This window comes from Mobula hypostoma, chromosome 3 (assembly GCF_963921235.1).
Source record: "Mobula hypostoma chromosome 3, sMobHyp1.1, whole genome shotgun sequence".
NCBI lineage: Eukaryota > Metazoa > Chordata > Chondrichthyes > Myliobatiformes > Myliobatidae > Mobula > Mobula hypostoma.
The window spans coordinates 69,722,419-69,737,090 of NC_086099.1; the positions used below are offsets into that span (position 1 = coordinate 69,722,419).

At 39.6% G+C, this 14,672-nt stretch overlaps 1 protein-coding gene across 4 annotated transcripts in view; it reads right to left on the reverse strand.

Annotated features, from left to right (window-relative positions):
* Nucleotides 1-32: 32 nt before the first annotated feature.
* ube2kb (ubiquitin-conjugating enzyme E2Kb (UBC1 homolog, yeast)) overlaps nucleotides 33-14,672 on the reverse strand; it is a 134,685-nt gene continuing 120,045 nt past the window's right edge. For 3 of the 4 annotated variants that reach the window (XM_063043280.1, XM_063043279.1, XM_063043281.1), the window contains one exon: nucleotides 33-10,566. In XM_063043280.1, coding sequence (XP_062899350.1) covers nucleotides 10,492-10,566 — 75 coding nt within the window. In that variant the 3' untranslated portion in view covers nucleotides 33-10,491. The remainder of the gene's footprint in view (nucleotides 10,567-14,672) is intronic. The other variant, XR_010017357.1, reaches the window with a different exon arrangement.

Sequence of the window (14,672 nt, forward strand, 5' to 3'; positions counted from 1 at the left end):
AGCTCTTATAATTCAGACTTGCTACAAATACATTACTGCTGTTAATGTCTGGTTATATATACTTGCTAAAGAAAATGTGTGGATGGAGGAATCCAAAATTGGGACTAAGTTCTACCCACGTGGGAACTTTTGGGCATGCACAGTATATACAATGTTCAAGTTTACCAGTGTAATCTGTCTCTATTGCACATTCTTAGTGAAACGGGTAGCATTGATGATGAAAGTTACAATGCAGGATGGTAATTTCTGGTAATTGCTATATTTTTAAGAGTGAAGATCATTTCAGCCTTTGACTAAACTGTATATCTTTTATTTAATAACAACGATTAACATATTGGCAGTTTGTGTTTAATAATCAAATGAAATTTATTCCAATTTTACCAGTATTTTTTAAATTTTATGATGTTCTGTCAAAATGAATCCATTAGCAAAGAGCTATTTATGTCTCCAAGTTATGTCTGTGCCCTTTTTGAATAAATATCTTTCTAATCATTTTACTCTGGAGACCTTGCTTACATGTATTTTATATAAGATTGCAATTTTGCAAAAAAAAATTATCAGCCACAATAACTTTAAAATATACTACAAATTAAATCTTGTATGAACCCCCCATCTCTCTACTGAAGTAAAACTCAAAATGGTACCACCTTGAATTGTCAAACTTGCTTTAACATCTGTCAATATGTTCCCAAGCAACATTCGTTCACATTCAGCCAGAATGTGCATGGTCAACTTTGACGACTGTAGGTAATTTTATGTGTACTTTTTATTTATTTTAACACCAATATTTCCAAAGATGGCTCAGACTCAGGGTCAGAAAAGGGGAGTAAATACACTCCCAAAATTCAAAAAGCCTTTGAAGAAGCAGCATACGCTGGCCACTTGCAGTCACGTCCAGTAGCAGAATTGATACCAAACCGGCTAAACTCAGAAGTGGATGGTGGTAGGAGTTGTACTTCAGAAAGTGAAAAATGGAAATGATGTTCCACACATTGAATTTACTTATCCAGTCCATAACCACTCCCACCAGGGTCATCCCATCAGTGGCATTCCCCATCTGTGATCGTATAGATTATTATTTAACACGCCCATCAATTTCCCTTTTGATTGTTTTGCCTCTCAAGTAAACTAGGTGATAATCTACAGCAGTCAATATATATGCCAACACCATTTTGGAGTTGCCGGGGGGGGGGGGGGTAAAAATTAGGTTCCAGGTCATTGGATGGCATTTGACTGAGCAGGATGCAGAGAAGATTCATGAGTACGTCACCCGAGCTGGAAGCTGCAAGATTGCAAGAAGGGCTGTAGAGGGTACTGCTTTTTGGTGACATTATACGCATAAGGGTATAGTCTTTTTTTCCCAGGAAAATGAAAACAAAAACGAGAGAGCATGGTTTAAAGTGAGAAGGGAAAGATTTAAAAGGAAGCTCGGAGAAGCAAGCTCTTCATACAGAAGGTAAACATCTGGAACAAGTTGCCAGAGAGAAGCAGTTGAGACTGGTACAATAACATTTAAAAGACGTTTGGACTGGCACGTGGGTGTGAAATGTTCAGGGGAATATGGGCCAAATGTAGGAAACTAGGGCAAGCTTAAATGGCCATTTTGGTTGCCACAGAGAGTTGAACCGCAGGGCCTGCTTCCATGGTGCATAGCTCAATGAACCCAGCACTACGTTAGCCACTATTGTTCACAAAGTATTAATAGTCTGGTCTTGGCCAAAGTAAGTACAATTTAATAATGAGTTAATTGCATCAGATTGGGATGGGTATGGTTACATGAGTACAAACAGTCTTGACAAACCTACAATGCCTGCATTGGTTTGGTTTCCATATTATAGGAAGGACCTGAAAGCACCAGAAAGGGATTAAAAGAATTTTTTTCTGAAAATTGTTGATCTGAAATCAGAACTGAGAGATTACAATAAACAGGCAATGAGCAGCTGTTGGAAATCTATGGCAAATCTTAAAAAAAAAATAACATTTAAGAGGAAATATTAAGATGTTTTCACCTGGAAAAATTGCCCACTAAATTTTTAAAAGTTGTCAGTACTCTGTCAGATTGTGGAGAAGGGAATTTAATTCAATTCGATGATTTTTCACTAGAACTGGAAAATAAGTTGATACAGATATGTTACGGAGAAAAGTCAGAAATAAAAATATTCACAGTATAAGCAAATATTAGAAATAGACAACAAGTGAAACATCTGGAACCGAAACAGAAACAACAAAATTATATGATATTAATATTGATGTGGAATCTGGAAAAATGTGTCCAATCAAAAATGTTGCCACCTAGTGTTCCATTTCGCGAAATACTGTATCATTTCTTAATGCATGCATTACTAAGTGGCAATAAAAGAGGACTACGTGTCTTCATAATCTTAAAAAAAATTCAAGGGATATTTGGTTCTAAATTGAATTCAACAATTTCAGACAATGATTCTGCTTCATCTATTTACACATTTTCTTTAGCCTGTCTAGTCGCTATATTTCCTTCCATTCCCTGTCTTGTAAAGGCGACTTGATGCTGATAATCTGCAATGTAAACTCTTTATATTTACATATTGCCTTACGGGTTGAGTAGTCAAGAGTGATTGGTACTTTAATTCAGATTTTCTGCAGTTTTGTTTTTGTGGACCTAACAGCTATAAATATAATCACTAATAACACTAATAAATATTACAGTAGAAGTTGAGAGCGTCTTGTTCAGGAGAAAATTGTGGAATAAGGCAGGTGAGAATTCAAGATGAGAAGCTCAGTGATGTGTAAAACAAGTAGCTTTATAAGGGGTTGATCAGACCACATTTGGAGTATTGTATTGTAAACAGTTTTAAGACCATATATGATAAATGATATGCTGGCATTCGAGAGGGTCTAGAGGTTTACGGGAATGAAAGGGTTAACGTATGAGGTGGCTCGGGGCCTGTACGCGCTTAAGTTTGGAATAATGAGAGGGAATCTCATTGAAACCTGCCTACTATTGAAAGCCTGGATGAAGTAGAGAGGACGTTTCCAGTAGTGGGAGAGTCTAGGACCAGAGGACATATGAGGAAGAATATATTTAGAGTCATAGAGCAATACAGCGCAGAACAGGTCCCTAGGCCCATCTAGTAGCCAGTAATGAATCAATGGATTTCATTGCCACACATGGCTGTGAAGGCCAAGTCAATAAGTTCTTGATGAGTAAAATCAAGTTTACTGGTCCAAAGTAGAATGGGATTAAGCCATATTCGGACGGCCTAATTCTGTTCCAAATGCCTTGTGGTCTTATTACAGAGGCAGCGAAAAGACAGTAGTGAGATTTGAAACTGAGAATGTTTAGCTGGGAGCCGGAGAAAGTCAATGCTCAAAGTGGAGATGGGTATGTAGGTATATACAGTAAATTTGCCGTTTGCAATAGTTTAAACCCATCAAGATCCAGATATGAGTTCGCATCGCCTACTGGTCATCTCATAACCATAATCAACTCTGCCCAAGTCCTCAGGGAACATCTCAGCAACCATGGATTCTGGACTGCCGATACTTGGCTTGATTTACAGATAATAAAACATGCTCACTCATGTGGAAAGCACAGGAGCCATAACCCATTGCTCTCTATTTTCAATTGCGTTCCACAAACGCCATGTGCGTCGACTGTAGTAGTTTAGGAGAAAATTGTTACCCGAGGCAAAGATGTGTATAAATATGGGGAGAAATAACAGTAACTACTAGAAATTATCAGCAAGTCAGTCTAGAGGGAGAAACCAAGATAAGGTTTCAGGTGGATGAGCTATCATAATTCATTTAATTGAGGCTTTCCAGCACATTTTTCCATATTTTCAGCACCTGCATTTATTTTTTTCTTCTGACAGAGTGCTACTGAGAGAATGTTCAAAACACAATGACAAATGAGCCCAGTGGCCCGTTTCTGTGCTGCAAAAATGCGCAAATTTAAAGAAACTTCATTTTCAATGGAACACGAGCGAAGGACAATCCAGATTATAAGGCCCCACTTTATATAAATATCAAATGTTAAATAACCACCCCTCCCTTTATTTAGTCGGCTAGTGAGAGCAGTATATGGATAACCGTTTCGGCAACATGCTACTCTGGGCTTTTAACGGTAAGCACGTTTTAAGCCTCGAAGGGAGTAATTGGCGATTAAAATAATGGATTTCTCGCATGGGGCTGCTCTATTTATAATGCCGATTAGGAAGCTTTAGAACTACTTTCTGTTCGCTACTTTTTCAGATTTGCGTTTGATACTAGTTCAATATCTGCACAAATCTTGGGGAAATTAAACAAAGTTTAAAAAAGTGTGAACAATCTTGCAACAGTTGTGGTTAAAAGTCTGTTATTACAATTACTACATTAGATGGCACTTCCTTATTTTATTTGGATTAACCAATTATATTCATCGCCTAGGAAAGGCATGTGATATTTCACTGAATGTTACAACTGCAAAAGGTTTAAGACTAGAGTCAAATTACTGGTACAATACAAAAATGTTATACATATGTGGTGGAGAATATATTGACTGGCTGCATCACAGCCTGGTATGGGAACACCAAAGTCTACGACCCAGTCCATCACAGATAAAGCCCTCCCCGCCATTGAGCACAGCTACAGGAAGCGTTGTCGCCGGACAGCAGCATTTATAATCAGGGACCCCCACCACCAACTTTTCCCACAATCTATGGATTCATTTTCAAGGACTCTTCATTTCGTGTTCTCGATATTTATTGGGTTTTTTTGTACAGCTTGTCTTTTGCACACTGGTTCAACACTAGTTGGTGCGGTCTTTCATTGATTCTGATTATTCTAGCATATATTTGAAAATGAATCTCAGGGCTGTATATGGCGACACAAATACTTTAATAATTTACATCAGGCTTTGAAAACACTTTTCTGAAACTGAAATATAGTGCCCGAATGGTTCATTTGCCGGGTCTAAAAGGAACAACGTTTGAAACGAATTGCCTGGGCCTTAGGGCTCTATTCTTGCACTGTGTCACAACCTCTCGCTCCAGTTGCGGCGGCTTCCGCTGAAACTGAAACTGGGAAGAGCCAATCCCGATGGGAAACTCGGGGAGATTCTCCTGGTAAAGGTGGCTCTATTTTAATTTTGGAGGGAGGGGTGATGAATGAAAGTGGAATGTTATTCTTTTTTAAGTATAAATCAAATTGCCGACTTTAACGCCTCTACTGAAGGAGGTGGAGTCGAGCATATGCGATAGGACACCGTAGGCCCAGAGAAAATCCAATTCCACCTCCGTTGCTCCGAGGTGTAGCAAATACACGTTTTCAGTTACCCAGAACCAGATGTCTGCAAAATACGGGGATGAAACAGAATATCAGATACAAGAGGAAAATAGTATTATCGCACATCACTAAACATCTGAAACTTAGTTACGTTGATATTTTACTTCAACAAATGTCATTGGCAATATTCTAAACAGAAAAAATATTGATTGTTCCATGCCTTATTGATTAAAACTAATGTCGAAACTTATTGCGAGTATAAAGACATTTCTAAACTTGTCTATAGTTTTAGAATGAGAGTGGCTTGAAATCTGGAACCTTTGCTGTTTCAAGTAAAATCGGTATCTTTCGGTTTAACTGCCACGAACAAACGGGGAAACAACCAGGGACGGACTTCAAAATATGTTACCTTTATATTTCGTACAGAAGGCCTTAACTCTATCATTTTATAACCGTAAAGAGAACTGGATAAAATTAGGCATGGCGGAGGAGGGGGGGCGGCGGTGAGGAAAGAGCAGTAAAATGAAGTAGACGAATATGGTTCAGTAATGTAGCAGTGGCTGGTTCGTTGTTCATCCCTAACGCTATTAACCAAGATTGCCTTAAGGTCTGTAACACCAGGACACATCTTTCACTTGTCACGTCGTAAATAAAGTTCGCAGAAAGAAAACAGGCCGTCTATTGTTTAAAAACAAAACGAATTTGCAAACAATTTTGAGACGAATTGAAAATATCAATTATGCTCATTATACTTTCAATTTTCAGCGTTATTTATCTGTTAGGTCATTGGAGGGAAATACGAACTAACTGTCACACAAGTTACTTTGCTCAAAAAAAATGACAAAAAAATCCATAAAAATGTGAGAAACACCAAAGAGATGTGTAAAATTGAGAAAGTGAAAATCGTTAAAGGGAAACCAGATTTCGGATCAATTACTTCTAGTTTAACCCAGTTTTCAGAACTAAGAATATTTTCAAATCCCAAGGGTAAATGGCAAATTTGACTAATAATAATGAAATTACCTGCAGTGTTTGGCTGCCTACGAACTAAACAATTTGCAATGTTAAAACCAATATACACTGATAACTGTCTGGAAAATATAGCTGGGGTGGAAGAAACATGGGCCACGTGCAGACTAAACCGATTAAGTGTCATTAGTTTAATTAATTGGGCGCGGAATTTTGGGCCAATTTGCCTCTTCCTGTGCTTATTGTTCCATGATCCACAACAGTAGTAACTAAAACGACAACAACTGCAAATATCCTTGTATCTATATTCCACTACATTGCAAGATCGTTTTCTACCGTTTTCTGTACGAGACTGTCTAAATTAGTCTAATATTTACATTTGTTCAATCTAAAGCTAAACCTTGTGATCTTTGTGTTGCGAACTTACCGCAATTTATAACCAATTAAGGTCTTTTCTCGCACTGTAATCGCCTCCTTAACGGATCGTTGAATAGTTGCCGTAAGTCAACGTTTCTGTATACCATTAGTCTGAGAGAATTTTTCGCATTTTAGATGACAATTAAGTACATTATTAACTAAAATCTAATACATTTAACATTACGAAGGCACATTTAAACTGTGATAGTGTGACTCCAACGCTGAGCTTCTGCGTTCCAAACACAGACGCCAAATAACTTGGGGGGGGGGGGTTTGTTCGAATGAATTATTTTTACTGCCAATTAACTTATTTTCCGGAGTCACTACAGTGTGAGAGTTCATGAAAGCTCGGGAAGGTTTGTTACATGCAGAAAGCTTTGTCAAGTTCATCTGGGCACTGAAAAGGCTTAATGGTTCAAAAATTTCAATGGTTCACTCAATCTACTGCTATAATTCTTTATATACAATCCTGAACACTTGCCTTCAAATAAATGTAACTACGTCAAGTAAAGACGTCTAAAATGCCACATCATTGAAATAAAGAACTCTGATTCAACAACAATTCTCGCTATTTTGTAATAAACTGTACATGGGCCAAACAGCAGTCAGAACCATCTGGTGTTGTCACAAGCACCGTTTCTTACAGTAGCGGCCAGAAAAGGTGAAGTTTTCTTTCTGGTAATTCTCGAGGCTATATTTATACTTTTTAAACAGTTGTTTGCTTCATAATCAAGGCAACTCATAGATTCAAATTCCAATTCCCAACAGCGTTCAAAAAGGTGAGAAGTTGCAAAGATCATCAGTCGGAGAATTAATTGGGCAGCCGGTTTCCGATTAAACTGTGAAGTTCACAAATTTGAACATTCAAATACTCCACCGTAGTTTTTTTGTAAACAAAGAACTTTGAGGATTACTCCTCTCACAAATGAATAAAAGTGGATACTGTATTTAAAGCTTCAGAGCAAGAAATCTTAAAATATTCAGCAATTAAAAGCTTACAGCAACTAATAGGAACCCTAACAAAAAGATTACTCTTAGTCAAGAGTGTAACTGGTGCATCACTGGAAAGAGAGATTGAACAAAGAATCAGCTTACATTTTCCAAGCCATACCCGCTAGGACTTGAACCTGCAGAGGCTTAATTATATAAACGAATATTGGTATGCTGTTTAAGAGGAAAATCGAAACAGCAGGCAGTTTCATTTTCTGGGGCATCTTTGTCCCCGTTGTAAAGGGATAGTTTTAGTCCTGCCTATTATCTTAGTCTCCATTTCTTCCATTCACAATCATTTGTCTAAATTCTACAAAAGTCAATTATAGAAATAATCAATAAATATAACTGCCCATTACTTTTAGATACCCCTTGCTAGACTTGCGGATAGTTCAAGTGTTAATATCAGCAAGACTTTAGGACAAAATTACTTGCCAGTGGAAAATGAGAAACAACATCCTCTTAAAAGAGGGTAGATAGAAAGTAGAACACAAACATAAAATTAGAGTTAGAGCACTTAAAGGTTATCTTTGGCACCACTTTGCATAGTGGATGGTGGAAATCTGAAACTCCCTCCCAAAAAAAGTCACTAAAGTAGATCATTCATGTCATTTCAAAGTTCACCAATTTTGTTAGACAAGTATAAAACATGAAAAGGAATCAAGATACCCAACTAGAGTCTATTTCAGCCATGATTTAAAAGGACCAAAGGGATAGAAAGAAATTAATCCTGATAAGGACATGACGATGTCATTTGGGAGAACTAATTAAGTGTACACAATGAATAGTCGAGGCTTGGGTAGTATTAAAGAAGAGGCACGTCCATTTAAAATTTCAAGGATCCCTAACAGTGGTGGCACAGGTAGGTAAGATGAAGCCATACAAGATATTTGCCTTCATTAACTGGGGTACAGAATACAAGAGCAGGGAGTTTATGGACCATTTATAAAAATATTGTTTAGGTCACAGCTGGAGTACTATGAAGAGTTCTGATCACCACACTGTAGGAAGAATTTGAATGAACTGAAGAGCATGCAGAGTAAATTATCAAGGTGATGCCTTGAATGGAGCATTTCAGTTACGAGCAGAGGCTTAGTTCCTTTGGCATGGAGGAGGCGGGGGAGGAGTTCATAGAGGTATACAAAATTAAAAGTTGTTGGTAGAAAATTTATCCTATAGCACAGCTGACTGCGACTAGAGGGTTTTAGTTCCTTAACAAAGGAAGAGTTTTTCTACCCAGTGTACTGCTAGAACCTGGAATGCACTGCCTGAGGCACGTGGACACAGAGACCCTCACAATATTTAAGCAATATCGAGACGAGCACTTGAATCACCAAGGCATGGAAGGCCACAGACCATGTTGCTGTAAATAAAATTAGCATAAAAGGTACAATGGTCAGCAAGAACAAACTGGCCAAAGGGGTAGTCTCTGTGATCCCAGACTTTAACATAGCTGCTGAAATGAATCTTTAGCAGCCAAACAGAGCAAAGGGGTGTTTGACTAAAGTGAAGATTTACAGGATGACACAGGAGTTGAAATTCAAATGTAATGTCAGATTTTCAGAGTTCCAGAGAATTAGTATAAATTGTCACCTATTACATTGAACAAGACTAACGGATCAAATCCCACGCTAGCTCAATTATTCCGATTGTATAGATTACAATCTGAAGTTTAGTGCTCACTTTTCACTTTCCCAATAACTATGTTTAAAAAGGTGCACTGTGCCTCACTTAAATAAACAGAAATTCTTTTTAAAATTGGAATGACTACTGTTTCCAACAAGCACTAGTCGGCAAATAAAAATTCTTTCTGAAGATAGACACGTGCAACTTTAAAAAATTACAAGTTCTTCAATTCAACAAAATTGATACCTGTCTGAAATTCAGAAATTGATCATATTAAATAACCTCAATGTTAGTGGAAACTGGAGATGAAATATTTTAATACGAATAGAAAGCTTGGCTGTATATACAGGAACTATCCCATTACTGGAACTTTCAGAAATACTCAATAGAGTGCAGACAATCTGATCAATAACACACCTCTATTTCTAAGTGAACTTTAAATTATGTACAGCAAGAGAACAGCCACCATCGCTTCCAGAGAAAATGTCAATCACAAGCTGGGACTGCATATTGAAGCACCTGTTAAGTAAATCAAGGTGGCTACCACGTTACTTAACAGCTATAACCATAAAAAAAACTTAGCATGTCAACACTTTTTGACTGTGTCATAGCAAAGACTTTTGGAAAACAATGCAACCATGGGAGAATAATCAAGTAATCTACTCATCATGAATATGCTTCAACCTTTGATTTGGCATCCTCAACGATTTAACTTTCAAAAATATCTCCACAGCACTCGTGTATTACTGCCACAATTAAAGAGTGAAGCAGGCACTCACTAAATACCAAACTAAACAGAATCAGAAGTACTCTGATCAGAAGGACTGGCTGCTAACAGCCATGACACATACAAAAAGTAGAAAACAACCATATTTTAAGATGTAGGCCACATTACATGTTTTTATCAAGAACAAATTGTTGCAGTTGAAAGCCTTGGTACTTTGTTAAACTGCACTAAAGCAGGTGTATTATGTCATCTTCGGGGATGAATGCAACTCAAACTCAGGATTCTTACAGTGCAGAGTAGGAAAAAAATTAAAAAGTATTTCACATTTCCCCTTTGTTTTAATTTACACAGATCTTTTGAGAGCTTTATTTACAGAGCATCGAATCCAGTCTTGTTTAAAGCAATTATCACATATTACAGTGATGTTTAAAATGGAATCTATGCAGAACCCAGTAAGAACAAAGGGCAGAGGTGCTTGTCAATGAATGGACATCAGAGCTATAGAAGCAATCCCAAATTCCTCAGTTACTGAGCAGTCGTTCTGTTGCACATTCCACATCCCAGGATTGTGAAGACAAGGCCACTATTACTGCATTCTGTAGAAGAAATACAATAGTCAAAAAATGCAGGTGCCAGAGTAAAGATAATTTATTCTACACAAGGTATAATCATATATATCAGATCAACTACACACATTTGCACTCTATGTTAGATAATACTGCACAAAATTATACAGAATCCCATTACACAGCATGGTTAATTTACTCTGCTAATTCAGAGGAATACAAACTAAATATCAGAATGAAAATATATTCTGCAGAGGACACTTTTAAAATAATATTACACCACATTGTAACATAAAAATATGGTATTCTATCTTTTCATGCATATTAATTTGTAAAGCCACAAGAAGTCATTTCCAAATTGTATCAACTTTAACATCACATAATTACAAAATATGTATTGGAAATAGTAAAATCCCTAGTTTTCATGTTTCAGAGAATGAGAACCATGTTATGTTTACAAGTGGTACAATTCTAGCCATCACAGTAAACTCAAGTCTAAGATCATTTTGTTCTTTTTCCAATAAAAATAAAATCAAACATCTTTATTCTTAAGCAGCTCTTAAACAAAATGTTGAAGACCAAAAATAATGTTTGCATCACCCTTTTTCAACTAACACTGGGAATACTGTTCTAAAGGAGTACATTTGAATCTAAACACCTTAAGAACTCAACTATTATGTCATAATAATGTTACTAACTCAAAGACCAAAGTACATCTGATTGCTGTAACACTGAGAGTACTTCTGAATGCAATGTATGCAAGTATTCCAGACCATACCTGAGCAACAATACAAAATGCTGAATCACAAATTGTATAATTGGGTTAACAGCATTAAGTTTTGTCAGAACAACAAAATGAGAACTACAGTAAGAATCAAGGTCAGCAAAGCAAACCAACACTTAAACAACACTTGGAAGATGTTGTACATGATCATCTTTCTCCCATCCACATTTGGAAGATAAACTTTCAGTGTCTTAGAATCCGTCACAGTTCAGAAACCAGGCTTACAGCTCATCAGGTCTGTGCTAATCAAGCACCCATTTACACAACCCTACACTGAACCCATCATAGCTTGATTAAGTGCTGTATGACACTATGACTGAGCAATATAGGCCATGATAACACATATACACACCATTAAGCTACCTTCATCCTTATTCATCCAATCAACAGCACAACTCTCCATTCCTTTATCTAATTATCTAGCTTCTCCTCAAATTTACAAAAATTTGGCAGAGTAATAGTTACATTTCTGGACCAATAACTCAGTGCCTGGGTTCAGGAACTTAAACAGGTAATATAGGAATTGTGTCTTCAGGGAATGGCAATTGCTCCTCCACTGTGAATAGAGCTGGTAGCTCAAGTCTGACCAGCTACTGAGGACTGACCCACCCACAAATTAGCAGCAGAATTATGAACAACAATCACCTAGACTAGCAGTCCCCAACCACCGGGCCGCAAAGCATGTGCTACCGGGCCATGAGGAAACAATATGAGTGAGCTTCACCTTTCCTCATTCCCTGTCACGCACTGTTGAACTTGAACATAGGGTTGCCAACTGTCCCATATTTGCCGAGACATCCTGTATATTGGGCTAATTTGGTTTGTCCCATATGGGACCGCCCTTGTCCCGTATTCCCCCGCTAAGCTAGAGTGTTCCTACGAAACCTTTCGTGCCGAAATGGTGTAAAGCGAAGAAGCAATTACCATTCATTTATATGGGAAAAAATTTTGAGCGTTCCCAGACCCAAAAAAATAACCTAACAAGTCATACCAAATAACACATAAAACCGAAAATAAATAACACTAACATATAGTAACAGCAAGAATGATACGATACACAGCCTATATAAAGTAGAAATAATGTATGTACAGTATAGTCGGGAAGATGAAGGCAAAACTGATTTGTGGGGGGAAAAAAATCGGCACGTACACACATGTGCACACAGGTGCCCGCGCAAGGCTTCATGGTCATGGTAGTCTTTCGTGGTGTAAAGTGTCCCAGGATTTGACTTCTACTTTTGTCCCTTATTTGGGAGTGAGAAAGTTGGCAACACTAACTGTAAAAGACATGCTGAGGTGAGTTTAACCAACACCCCCCACCCCCCCCACCGGTCAGCTGGTCCGCAAGAATATTGTCAATATTAAACCGATCCGTGGTGCAAAAAAGGTTGGGGACCCCCGACCTAGACAAGCAGCAGCTGGGAGAGAAAAGGATATTAGTTGGAACTTCCCACCTGCTTCAAAAGGGAACCACCTGATGACATCTGCTCCTGGCTGAAGGCTACGGTTACCTTATGCACCCTAACAGGTGTATGTAACAAGTAATCTCTGGTATGTACCAGTGGCTTCCAGGAAAGACTGGATGGCAACCGGGCAAGGTCGGTGACGCTGGAGACAGGTGACCTCCAGAAAAGACTGGCAGGGGCTCACAAGGCTAGCAACCTTGTGGGCAACACTCGCAAGAGGGCACCACTCAAGCTACGATTGAACACGGAGAGCAATACCCCCAGAGTCTCCCGGGGGGGGGGGGGATGAGAGACTCAATGGGACGGTCATACTGGCAATGGCCAGGACAGGAAACACGACTACGAGGAAGCTAAAACAAACAACACTGACCGGAGAGGAATTCATGGTAAGGTGTCATTGCAGGAAAGTCTGCAAAAACATCAGCGGGCTCAAGATACACCAGAGCAGATCTAGATGTGGATCAATGGTGACCCAAGTGCAGCGCACAGATGTAGTGTCTGGTGAGACGAAGGAGAATTCCAGCCAGGAAGCACCCCACACCGCTGAAGATCTCTCCGCACTTGAGTTGCCTCAGCACCGAACAATGGACTAGTGAGTTCCTCTTCGGCTACCCCAATCCATTCGTCAAGGAAAGACAGGATCAAGTGGCCGAGATCGTCAGACAATGTCGCCTGGATGCAATTCGATGATGATCTAGACGGCATCCTGGAAGTTGCCTTAGCAGGTCCAGTACACAGAAAGATCGACTCACTCACAGCTATAGCATACAATCTAGCTAACGAATTGGCCCAATGGAGTGGAGAAGCCAGCCGGAGTTACCGCAGCAACCAAATAGGAGGGAAACGGAGATTCATCACTTGAGAGGCGCTTAACAAGACGTTTAAAACCAGCTCACTGGCCAAAAAAGGAAGCATCAAGGACTTAACCAGTATGCTGCGGGAAAAGTTGTGCAAACTCCGGAGGGCAGAACATCTATGACAGCAAAGAAGGAAGAAAGAGAAAAGGCGAGCGCAGTTTGTGAGAGATCCATTCAGCTTCACCAGGACTCTTCTTGGCCAACAAAAATCTGGTGTACTATCCAGCTGCAAGCCAGAGGTAGAGGAGTTCCTGCGGGAGGCACACAGCGACCCATGGAGGGGTCAGGGACTAGGAACCAATCGGGCTGTGCATAGACTGGAAAAACCATCAATTGAGTTGAATGTAAAGGGGCCTAGATGGCAGGAAATCCAGGACATCATCCGGAAAGCTAAAGCATCAGCTGCCCCAGGCCCAAGTAGCATACCTTATAAGGTATATAAGAAATGTGGGGTGTATGGGGCGTCAGGGAGGGGTAGCACCTCTGGTGGGGGGAACATGTCGTGTCCTTTTCAGGGCAGTTTGTCCACCTTTGGTCCCCACCTGGCACTCAGCTCTCACCTGTGGCTCCCCGTAGCTGTTTGCATGCGACAGCGGCCACACCCCGGGCAACGGCTTCGACAAGCCAGCTAAACCAGGTGAGGGTAGCCGACGAGTCTCAAACCCTCAGTGAGATAGAGAGTTCTCTATCCCAGCATGGGAAGACAGACTCCAGCCAATTGAGCGGATGAGACACAGAAGACATCCTGGTCATCCACTGCGCCTAGTCCCGTCTCCAGCCGTCTCGACTCTTATCTTGCCACTGGATCCAGATGGGAATTGGGAAGAGAGAGTGAGGCTGACGCTGCGCAACTCTCTCTCATTTAAATCCAAATCAAGCGCTAGTCTTGACACCATCAAGCCGGCTGGTGGCGCAGTGACATCAGCGCCGGACTCCAGGAGCGAAGGTTCCTGAGTTCAAATCTAGTCGAGCCGCTCCCAGGGATGCTTTCCATCCATGCCGGGTTGAGTATCGAGTTAGCAACTCGAC